This window comes from Octopus bimaculoides, chromosome 24 (genome assembly GCF_046866305.1).
Source record: "Octopus bimaculoides isolate indiv1 chromosome 24, ASM4686630v1, whole genome shotgun sequence".
NCBI lineage: Eukaryota > Metazoa > Mollusca > Cephalopoda > Octopoda > Octopodidae > Octopus > Octopus bimaculoides.
Window position 1 is genome coordinate 11,333,021 of NC_142951.1, and position 12,500 is coordinate 11,345,520.

Genomic DNA, 12,500 nt, shown 5'->3' on the forward strand with positions numbered 1-12,500 from the left:
CCAACATAACAGCTGACCATATGAGAAGCAAGTTTGAAGGAGGTTAAGTACTACCACCTTTTGAGATTGGCCTTGTGCTTCGTTGGTAGACATTGCAAAGCTGTTTGACTGGAAACTGCAGTCTCTTGAACTGAAAGGGGAGATCATTTGAGATGAAAGGTATCCTTGGAATGAAGACATTCTCACGCATCATGTTGCCATGATGGAGAAGAGATTTCTCAGCTGCATAGGAGACTTGCACATTTGTGCCTCTGTTAGAGACCTCTGAGATGGCAAGCCTGGCGATATGTTTGACATACTGTGTTATCAACCATGCATAAGGCTGTAAATGGTGTGGGTCCCTTGAGATGGTGTAACAGAAGCCTTAGATAGTAGCACTCTGAGTAGTTGAGATGGACAACATAAATCTGCCAAGTATGTCTGATTTCTTGATTCCCAGATGATGTGCGGGTGCTCCAAGTGCACGTCTTTTCCATTTGTTTTGGTACCAGGTATAGAATTGTGGAACTTCATTGTGTAGCAATCTTGTAACTAATTAATCATCTTGACAGAGCTTGAAGAATGTTGTGAGTGTGGTATTTTTGGGAGCTGCCATTTTTAGTTGGACTGTGTCTGTCAGTGGGCTGTCCCTGAGATGGAGAACAATGTCACACTTGTCATGTTCTTGCCCATCCAGAAGCATACTATTTCTTTTGCTGTTGGTGCATTAAACCTCCATCCATGTTAACCAGATGGTTTCTTGTATGATCTGATAGCTACCTTGTAATCCATGGAGTCAGGTGGAATTGTTTCAAGTGCAGTCCTGAAGCTTCCGATCAAGTTGTTGTTGTTGTTATGCAGCAGCTTTTACAGAGACACTACAATGTTCATCCTGATGCCGGAAATGTTCTTACACCTCTCTTGCCCTTCTTGTTGAGAATCACCCATAATATATTTGAAGGAATTTTAGTGAATCATTTGACAGAGGTAGTAGAGAGCCAATCCGATTATAAATCTGACCGTGGACCTTAAAAGTTTGTAAGAATCCTGGCTCAGTTAGATCGCTTGTGGTTCCAAATGATGTCATCTGTAGTGCAGCACTGCACTGTCTAATTTTGTTTTGGAAGTGCTTGAGATCTTGGTCAGTTGATGACAACAGTTTCTGCAATAGCTTTGGAAGTTGGGGATTGCAGTGAGTTTAACCTTTCCACCATTGCAGCACAGTGCAGGTGTCTCTCCAGACTACTTCTTTGCTTTACAATGTATGCACTCAGTTGTCATTGCACCAATGGAAACGCTAGTGTCATCTGCATAATGAATGGCTGGATCATAATTGAAAGCTGCTTCATAGAAGCTGCTTCTTCGAGCTGTAACTCCTCTTCGTTCTGCCGAAGAGATCCTATTCCTTGTTAGTCGTGCATATCTCTGTTGATCACTTTGTGGTGCGCTGACTTTTGTAGTACACAGTCTGTTCGTTTCTTTGTACGCTTCACTTTCTGCCAATATCTCTTTTTTCCTGGACAAAGACATTCTTTTGGCTGACCTTGAAATTGTAGACAAATTGGCATAGCTACAGATTTCTACCCCCACTCGACTTTGGATGATCATAACTTTCAGAAAACTGGATATTTTTTAATGAAATTTTGCTATGAATATGTGTTATATCATGTGGATTCTGAATATACAAAATTTTGCCTTTGTCATATGGAAAGGATCTAGACAGAATATTCCATTACAAATCGAATTGTTTATTATAATCTTTTAGAGACAAAATTAATTTACTAAACCTAGTATTGTTGCGTTTTTTGATATATCTAAATGTCGAGTAATGGTTAGATATTCTTTTCGACAACTGAGATGAAGAACTACCTATGTAAAAAAGACATCAGAACCCTCTTCAGCCGGTTTTTGACCACAATTTCCAGCAGCTTCATATAACCGTCTGAATTGAGCCTAAAACCCTCTTCTGGCGTGCTGGCGTAGCTAGAACGCATGTTGTGTTGTCCACGTCTTTGTATCTCCATTACAGTTGTCCGTCACATCTTATAGCCTTTGTAATGTTCACAGAACATTGAACAGCAGTCATGATGTCAGTATTTTGATACCCGGCACGAATGATTATTATAAAGGAACACTTCTCTAATATTCAAATGGCTTCCAGTCCTCCATATCAGTAAACTTCTTCTCAACACGCTTACCGACGCCGTTGACTGTTCACTACTACATTAAGTTGTTCATGAAAAACAGAAAACATAAAAATCATCAAATGTACCCCGAACACCCTGTATGTTTGATCAGCGCCACTTTAGGAGCAACCTATAATACAACAACAACAACAACAACAACAACATCCTATTCAACATCTTTTCTCCATTTTTCAGAAATCACAGACAAATGCCTGCAATACAGTAAGGATTTGGACTGCAGGTTCTATGATTGTTTACACGGAAGATTTCCCTGTGGTGGACCCAAGAAAAAGAATAGACCTCGTGCTCATTGTGTGAGATCCAAGGAAAAAGCACATAAATTAACTGACGTGGTAAGTCAAACTTCTGATTAGAAACGCGCGTGAGAAATAGTAAGAGACAGAAGAGTGAGGGAGGGAGAGAGAGAAAGAGAGAGAGAGAGAGAGAGAGAGAGAGAGAGAGAGAGAGAGAGAGAGAGAGAGAGTATGAAGAGACAGTTAAGAGGAAGGAGAATGTCATGTTTTATTATCATTATTATATCGTAAGGTGGCGAGATGGCAGAATCGTTTGCACGCCGGTCGAAATGCTTAGCGGTATTTCGTCTGCCACTACATTCTAAATTCAAATTCCGCTGAGGTCGGCATTGCCTTTCATCCTTTCGGGTTGGATTAATTAAGTACCAGTTGAGTACTGGGATCGATGTGATCGAATGTCCCCCTCTCTAGAAAATCCAGGCCTTGTGCCTATAGTAGAAAATATTATTATTATTATTATTATTATTATTATTATTATTATTATTATTATTATCGGAAGACTACGAGCTGGCAGAATTATTAACACACTAGGCAAAAAGCTTAGCGGCTTTTCGTCCGTCTTCTGAGTCCAACTTCCACCGAGGTCCACTTTGCCTTTCATCCTCTCGGGTTCATAAAACAAGTGTCAGACATACAAACACACACACACATATATATATACATACATATACACGACAGGCTTATTTCAGTTTCCGCCTACCAAATCCACTCCCTAGGCTTTGGTCGGCCCGAGGCTATATAGTAGAAGACACTCGTCCGAGGTGCCCTTCACTATTTTTTAATATTTATACATTATCGTATGTGAAAGTGCATAGCTCAGTGGTTAGAGCGTCGGGATCACAAGCATGAGGTAGTGAGTTCGATTCCCGGACCGTGCCGTGTTTTGTGTTCTTGTGCAATACTCTATATTTCACGTTGCTCCACTCCAGTTCATTCAGCTGTAGAAATGAGTTGTGACCTCAGTGGTGCCAAGCTGTATCGGCTTTTCCTTTGCATAACATCGGTGGCGTGGAGAGGGGAGGCCGGTATGCACAACTGACTGCTGATCTTCCATAAACAGCCCTTCCCAGACTTGTGCTTCGGAGGGCAACTTTCTAAGTGTAATCCCATTATCATTCATGATCAAAGGGGTTCTTTTAACTCTTCCTTTTTTTCTACGCCACATCCTTACCTTGTTATTCTATTCCTTACTCCGCCAGATTAGAAAGACCAAGTACTGGGATCTTTGTTATCTACTTGGCCTCCATTCCTCTCAAAATTGCTTGTCTTGTGTTATAACTAGACAGAATTAGTATTCACTCACCCCAAATAAATAAATAAATAAACAATCCCTTGAAAAGCGTCAATTTTTGTTTTTACTAACCACTGTCTAATATTTACAGGGTAAAATCTGGATTAATAGTATCATAAAATGTTTCATGAAAGAGGTGACACTTATCTACAAACGTCCGTCACTCGATTGTAATGATGTCGACACATTGATCCTGGGCACACAACACAAATGTTACACAGCCAATGATTTCTGTAATGTTGGCTGGGAACACCGCAGGGAACTGTGGAAAATATTCAGTGTACCCATGAGTACGTCTAAATCACATTACTATAAAATGTAAGTATTTGTTCTTTCTGTTGTTGTTGCTGTTGGTGGTGGTGGTAGTGGTGGTGGTGGTGGTGGTGGTGGTGGTGGTAGTGGTGGTGGTGGTGGTGGTGGTTGTGGTGGTAGTCATGATGATGGTTGCATTGATCGAGTGAGGGACATCTTGGTGCTGTGGAGGGACTTTTAATTATTGGTGGAGACTCAGTTAAACTTTGATCGAACATTCAGATGGTCGGGCGTTGTTCTGGATATCAGGATATAACATATGTGTGGTCGTGTAGGAAGTAGCTTGCTTCCAAATCACATGGTTCCGGGTTCAGTCCTACTGCGTGGCACCTTGGATAAATGTCTTCTACTACAACCTCGTGCCGACCAAATCCATGAGTGGATTTGGTAGACAGAATCTGAACGAAGCCCGTCGTTTATATGTGTGCATGTGTGTGTGTGCGTGTGTGTGTATCTGTGTGTGTTTCTGTGTCTGTGTTCCCCCAGCCCACACACAACGCACGACAACCGGTGTTGGTGTGTATACGTCCCCATAAATTAGCGGTTCGGCAAAATAGGTAGGCATAAAAAATAAGTATTGGTATCGATACGCTCGACTAAAATTCTTCAAGGTGGTGCTACAGTATGGCCGCAGCCTACATGAATGAAACAAATAAAAGGTAAAAGATATCTGTGTCTAGCTGAATAACATACATTTGCTACCCATTCTTTCGCGGCGTGATGAATCATTGAGGGACATTTTTTGCTGTTACATGAAAAATTCCCTGCTAACCGCCCAAAGCACCACCTTTGAGTATTACGATAACAACGGCATAATAATTCTATATCCACCAAGCAAGCAAGCAACCAATTAACTAAGATAAAACTATGTAACCAGTTAAAGCATATTTGTAGTGGAGGAACTATTTTGTCTCTGCAATATTTTCTCAGTTTTTTTCTTCAGTCCTGGTGCATAGCCGAAGGAATATTTTCTCTATTTTTCTATGCTAATTGAGCTTTATTAAAGTAATTTTTTTTTGCTGCTTTGCATGACCATCCTGTCTTATTTAGGGTCAACATTAATCTTGCTTTCGTTTTAGGTCGAGGCAGTCTACGTCACTGTTGATGTGGAAAATTTTTGTACTAGTCATTATCTTTCGGGTTTTCACATCAATGGTTCTGATCTCATAAAACATTCAACCAAGTAGCCGAAATGCTGGAATGCATACTAACTTGGTATTGCAAATACATTGTGGTTCATTATTTTAATGTATGCAGAGAGTTCTGAGGTTCATATTTTTCTTGTCCGTCTGTTACATGTTATAGTTACGCGTTTCCTGTTACACTACTATCGTTAGATATGTTTTCATATACCCCAAGGTACCTGTAACATTCTTCATCAGATATAGGAGACTCATTATTTACAATATTTATACTTGACGGATATTTATCTTCATCTTGGGCATATGGCATAGTGGTTAAGAGCGCGGGCTATCAATTCCAAGATCCCGAGTTCGATTCCAAGCAGTGACCTGAATAATAATAATAATAATAATAAGGTAACTCGAGGTAACTCGAATGTGGAATCTAAAAACGGAAACAATTCCTATCATAGTAGGTGCCTTAGGTATAATAAAAAAATATTCAGACAAATACATAACAAAAACACCAGGACTTACAAATATATATAACATACAGAAAATTGCACTACTGGGCACTGCACACATCCTACGCAAAACACTTCCAATACAGTAACCATAAGAGCATCACAGCAAACCACAGCACATACCCAAGGCACACAGAGCTGCGCTCGGTAATGACATGAAAGCACGTTATAAAAATAAAACTACTGAACAATAATGATAATAATAATGATAACATCGAAAAATACCTTAGGAATGAGAACGCAGTACAGTTCTATATTTAAGAGATGAGGAATTATTTACATTATTTACATTTGACGGATATTTGTCCTCATCTTGTTTGCTGTTAACACAACGTTTCGGCTGATATACCCTCCAGCCTTCGTCAGGTGTCTTGGGGAAATTTCGAACCTGGGTTCTCATTCCTAAAGATGTTACTATTATTATATTATTATTATTATTCCTATTATTAATCAGGTCGCTGCCGTGAATCGAACTCGGAATCTTGGGGTTAGTAGCCCGCGCTCTTAACCACTACGCCCACGGGCATATGGCGTAGTGGTTAAGAGCGCGGGCTACTAACCCCAAGAAATAAACACCAGATAAGTTGTGAGCCACACAGAAATTGTAGGATTTGCTTAGAGATATGGGAATACTTTTCGTATATTCAGTGAGTATCTGAGTCTCACAAGTATCTCGCTTCTTAATCTGTACGCTCTGCCGGAGTTGGGCAGTGGGGACTGATTTATCTTTTGATTGTTGAAGGTGTCCATCATTAATCTCTTATTAGCCACAACAATATTGAGCAGATTTCAGCTGCCATGTCTACCTTCTTGGTGATTTTATTTCTTTGGATTCCAAACCAATTTCCTGCAGCTTGCTAGAAAATCGCGGCAACCAACAATAACATGTCACGAGGCCACGTGTAATCCCCTTACAAGAGCCTCATCAAATCAGTCCTGAAATGTGGCTTCTTTCTTCTGAAAGGAAAATGGGTCAACCATTCAAATCCACATGATTCTCGTAGTCTGAGATTTGTTTCCTACAGTTGCTTTCGCTTTTCGTGCTTCTGGAATTGGTATTTTCCCATCACTTGCAGAGTTGAATTTGCCTCCTGATTCAAACTGAGTTAGCACTAGACAATAGAAACAAACTCTGTTACTCTGTGTGTGTGTGTGTGTGTGTGTGTGTGTGTGTGTGTGTGTGTGTGTGTGTGTGTGTGTGTGTGTGTCTATCAGTTAGTCTGTATGATGTCTGCCTATCTGAGTGTGTTTGTCTGAGTTTTATTGACTGAGTGTGTTTGTCTGAGTATGTGTGGTTGATTAAGACACAAATATATATTTTTTTATATTGCAGGATGTGGAAAAATATTGGCAAGATGTCTTCAAAATGCAACACGCCCACTGCAGAGGAATTACTAAAATGGGTCAATGCCCACTTCACGGATGCAAGAAAGAATTTACATTAATGTATCCAGTTTGAGGGAGAATTCAAGATTTATTAGCGTGTCGCACTTTCGAGTTGGTTACTGAGTATATCTACCGATAAAATAATAATAATAATAATAATAATAATGATAATAATGATAATAGTAATAAAGTAATAATAATAATAATAATAATAATAAAAATAATAATAATAATAATAATAATAATAATAATAATAATAATAATAATAATAATAAATGAGGACTGTTTCATTAGTGCAGTATGTATTTATAATCGTGTACATGTATACACAAGCACTACAAGCCACCACATAGTTATATCTCCTATATTATTTATACATACACATATATATATATATATATGTATATATGCATATATACGTATGAGTGTATATATATATATATATATATATATATATATATATACGTATTAGTATATATATATATATATATACATATATACACATATATATTCATACATACACACACACACACATACACATACACACACACATACACATACACACACACACACATATATATATGCATGTATGTATGTATTCATGTATATTGATTTATTCAAGCAGGGAGAAACATGCACATAAGGAAAGTAATTTAACTATCTGTAAAAAAAAAAAAGGAAAAATTAACCAATTAATAATTATGAGAAATAAAGTTTGATGCCACTTCTGCTAGATTACTGCTGTTTTTATTGTTATTGTTTGCGTTTCCTTGTTTAACCCCAGGGCAGCCTCGAAACGGTGCAGCTGTGTTAACTGATGTTCCAACCGTAACCACCACGAAATGTTTTGTTTTTAAATAGATTTTCTTAAAGTTAACACATGTTACTTGATTTGGAAATTCATCCATCTTTATTTCGAAATGTTTATTTGAATAACATAAAGAGAGGACAATCACTAAAATCAACAAAAAAACTATGAGCATAATTGTTATAGTAACAATAAAATAACAACAAAAACAAGATCTACATGCTACTACAAGTTGTTGGCACTCCGTCGTTTACGACGTCGAGGGTTCCAGTTGGTCCTTCAACGGAACAGCTTGCTCGTGAAATTAACGTGCAAGTGGCTGAGCACTCCACAGACACATGTACCCTTAACGTAGTTCTCGGGGATATTCAGCGTGACACAGTGTGACAAGGCTGACCCTTTGAATTACAGGTACAACAGAAACAGGAAGTAAGAGTGCGAGAAAGTTGTGGTAAAAGAGTACAGCAGGGTTCGCTACCATCCCCTGCCGGAGCCTCGTGGAGCTTTAGGTGTTTTCGCTCAATAAACACTCACAACGCCCTGTCTGGGAATCGAAACCGCTATCCTATGGCCGTGAGTCCGCTGCTCTAACCACTGAGCCATTGCGCCTCCACACTACTACAAGTATGAAAATAACAACAGTAATAATCCTTTCTACTATAGGCACAAGGCGTGGATTTTGTGAGGAGGGGCACATTGGTTCACACCGACCACAGTACTCAACTGGTACTTAATTTATCGACAGCGACAGGATGAAAGGCAAAGTCAACCTCGATGGGATTTGAACTCGGCAGACGAAATGCCGCTAAACATTTCGCCCGGTGTGCTAACAATTCTGCCAGCTCAACAACAATAGTAGTAATGATAACATCAATAAAAATAAGAAATTCAACAACTAAGGAAACAGTATGCTGTTTCTTGATATGATAAAAATAAGAGATAAATCTCACTCAAATTTCATCATTGTGTTTTATGTTGGAATAACTATTATATTTGATCTCTTGACATTTACTTGTTTCAGTCATTAGACTGCGGCCATACTGGGGTACTGCCTTGAAGAATTTTAGTCGACCATATCGATTACAGTACTTATTTTTAAAGCTTCGTACCTCTTCCATTGGCCTATTTTGCCGAACCGCTAAGTTACGGGCGCTTAGACACAACTACACCAGATTTCAAGTGGTAGTGGGAGGCAAACAGGGACACCACACACCCACAAACCCACACATCGAAATTCTTTCAATTTTCGTCTACCAAATCCCCTCACAAGGTTTTGGTTTATTGGGTTTTCAAAGCATAACACTAATAATATAACATATTTAAGTTCTGTGTATGTTTATAGAAAAAAAATATTATTTTGTTTTGGAATGTTGCCTCTCAAAGCAGATGCCCTATCAAAAATAGTATCTAAATATTGGGTTACCTCCATCATTCACTCACTGTCCCATTACTGTCTCTCACATAATACCTTGTCTCTGCTTTCTCTCATTCCTTACTCCTTTTAGCACTGTCTTTCCCATCTTTCTTTGGTGGATCCGAGGCTATAGAAGACACTTGCCTAAGGTACCACGCCGATGGGCTTAACGCAGAACCATGTGGTTAGGAAGGAAACTTCTTGCCACGCAGCTATATACTGTGAAGGCGCGTGGTCTGTGTGATTAGAGTATTGCACTCACAATTGCGAGATCGTGGTTTCGATTCCCAGAGCAGTTGTACGTTGTGTTCTTAAGTAAAACACTCCGTTTCACGTTGTTCCTCTCAACTGTAAATGAATAACCCTGCGATGGACTGGCGTTCCGTTCAAGGGAAATGTTGGCCGGCCTATTAAGCCAGTGAGGTAACATCTTTCAAAAGCTAGAGCAATGCGAAGCGATTTGTGACCAGCGGTGTACAATAACATCCGATAATCTGGTCGATACCTCGATACCGTGATATATAAACATATATAAAATCAGGACTATAGCAATCATTAAACTTGTAAGCTATGTCTCCTTTGGTGAAGAAACTTCTCATTTGACCATGGACAAGTATAACCAATCATTCGCCCTTTGCTATTAAATTTTTTTAATATAAATCTTATCCATCAGAACCAATACACATATCTTTTAGAAGAATATGATCTGGTTCAACCCACCGTTTAACAAAATCGTTAAAACGTTTGTCACCGAAGCAATTCTTGTATTTAATTCACAGTCATTCTACAAACACCCCGAGCAGTTATTACACAACTTTTGCAACAGGAATTTTAATTTTGATAAATAACTACAAGACCCATCATCTTAAAAGGAATTGTGATTTTCTTTAATATTATTAAATGAAGACGGAAAGAGAAAGAGAGAGAGAGAGAGGGGGGAGAAAGATAAAGAGAGAGAGAGAGAAAAGAAGAGAGAGAGAGAAAAGAAGAGAGAGAGAGAGAGAAAAGAAGAGAGAGAGAGAGAGAGAAAAGAAGAGAGAGAGAGAAAAGAAGAGAGAGAGAGAAAAGAAGAGAGAGAAAAGAAGAGAGAGAGAGAGAAAAGAAGAGAGAGAGAGAGAAATAGAGAGAGAGTGGTGGGGGAGTGAGAAATCTCATTCTACTGAAGATGAAATGAGGCTCTGTTCATTTCATATATATCCAAATTAAGAAAATGTTGTCAATCACGGCCCATCACAAACAAACAATCACGAAGCTTATGTTTCTTATTAATAATATTTATAAAAAGAGATTTTGTAGCATTCTCTCATAACAGTTTATAACAAATTCATCGAAACAGAAGATGCCGTAACAAAACCTCAACTGTCACGTTCCTCATTGATAATGTTTAAGTTTTCTGTTGTTTTTAAAATCAATAATAATTATTTTGATGTTCATATGGAACTATTTGTATTTACATGTCATCATTTAAAAATGGTGGAGTCTTAAAAAATAACTTCAAACTGCATCCGGCAGTGGAACGCTTGTGCTTGAGCTTCAGGATTAAAGAGTGTAGAACAACCTCTTGGTTACTATTGTTTCCTGGTCTATTCTATCACGGAATACTAGACCCTGTCAGGATCCCAGCTATGGGTTAATTAGCATGTCTTGCCTTACCTTCCTTTTAAGCCTTGCCTTACCTTCCTTCGTTCCTTCGTCAAATACAGAACAGCGTCTGTTTCAACATTAGACAACAAATTGTGTTTTGTGATGCTATTCGCTCTAACAGAACAAAATCAAGCCTGTGGGCTGTAAAAGTACCCCACTACCATAGACGTGGCAGTTCGCTGCAGGTTGACAACGACCTCAGTCGTCGAGGATCTCCTCCTTGGCATATATATACATAATCCAAAGTATAGTAACTGAAAAATTCGTACTAGTGAAACTGTACAGAAGCAGACGAGTACGAGTAATTAGCCCTAATATAATAATACACACACGGAACTTACAAATATTTATTTTGCATTGCTTTTGGCTATATTTACAGCGTATGTCAAAATATTTCTTCCTTATTTCTAAAGTGCACTGTAATTAAAAACAAACTTACGAAAAACAAGAACCACTTCTCTTAACTATAAGGAAAGTCAGGAGGTATGAGATGAATATATTTATCTCACCAATTGATATGCATAAGATGATAGTCATCTCGCAGCCAGCATCATGCAAAAATAATTGTTGCGTAGCTCGGGTCAGCATTGCCAAAACGTGGGTCCAAGACGTTTTGAATTTGTGAGAGCATAACCCTTTCCAGTTCTAAACATCAGTTTAATAAAAAAGATGAAAGGCTAAGTTGAACCCGGTGGAATTTGAACTGAGAACGTAAAGAGATGTGAAATACTGCTAGGTATTATTTCAGGCGTGCTGACGATTCTGTCAGGTCACGGGATTAAGGTACATTTATAATAAAATGTGATTTAAGCGTTAAATAACTATATAATTTGAGCACTGATTGAAGAATAATAATTTTATTTTACTTAAATTTAATCATTAGAAGCATCTCTGCTAAGGACATACACTGGTGTCGGAAATAGCCAATAGGCTAATTAAATTATTATTAGCGATAGAAGCAGTATAAATACCAAGAAGAAATATTCATCCTTATTTAAAAGTGGATGTTGTGTTAAAACACAAAGTACTGCAATAGTTACCATGAGAGAACTCTCATATTGGTTTTTAGTGCGTAAAAGCTCTCTTCTTTATATCGTGAGCGGGGAGATAACTCACTTGCCATCGCCACCATCGAAACTACCAGGTAACGGGATTTCGGACTTCCCTCAATTTGTTAATGGTAGAAGCTCCACTGCTGGAGTCAGCAGCGATATCTCTGCTAGTGATACGCATAGAACCATAGTGCGTAAACAGGCACTATACTTACACATACACACATATACACACACAGACATACACACACATTCATTCACAAACACACATATTTAATGCACAATATACGTATTTATATAATCCGGTGATAATCACAGAAAAATCTCCTTTAGTGGACCAGACCAAAAACTACGTAGTAAATCAATACGTACAAGTGTAATGTAGAGTCTTAAGCAGTTGCAATGCCGTCAGTCTAATCAGAGAGGATTATTTCATAAAGAGTATATTAACTATAAGGAAAGTCAGGAG

At 38.4% G+C, this 12,500-nt stretch overlaps 1 protein-coding gene across 1 annotated transcript in view; it reads left to right on the top strand.

Moving 5' to 3' along the window:
* The window catches only part of LOC149131189 (uncharacterized), a 10,483-nt gene extending 2,648 nt beyond the window's left edge, over positions 1-7,835 (top strand). The window contains exons 2-4 of the mRNA XM_089341290.1: positions 2,361-2,518; positions 3,862-4,088; positions 7,061-7,835. Coding sequence (XP_089197416.1) covers positions 2,361-2,518; positions 3,862-4,088; positions 7,061-7,172 — 497 coding nt within the window. The 3' untranslated portion in view covers positions 7,173-7,835. The remainder of the gene's footprint in view (positions 1-2,360; positions 2,519-3,861; positions 4,089-7,060) is intronic.
* The last annotated feature ends 4,665 nt before the right edge of the window (positions 7,836-12,500 follow it).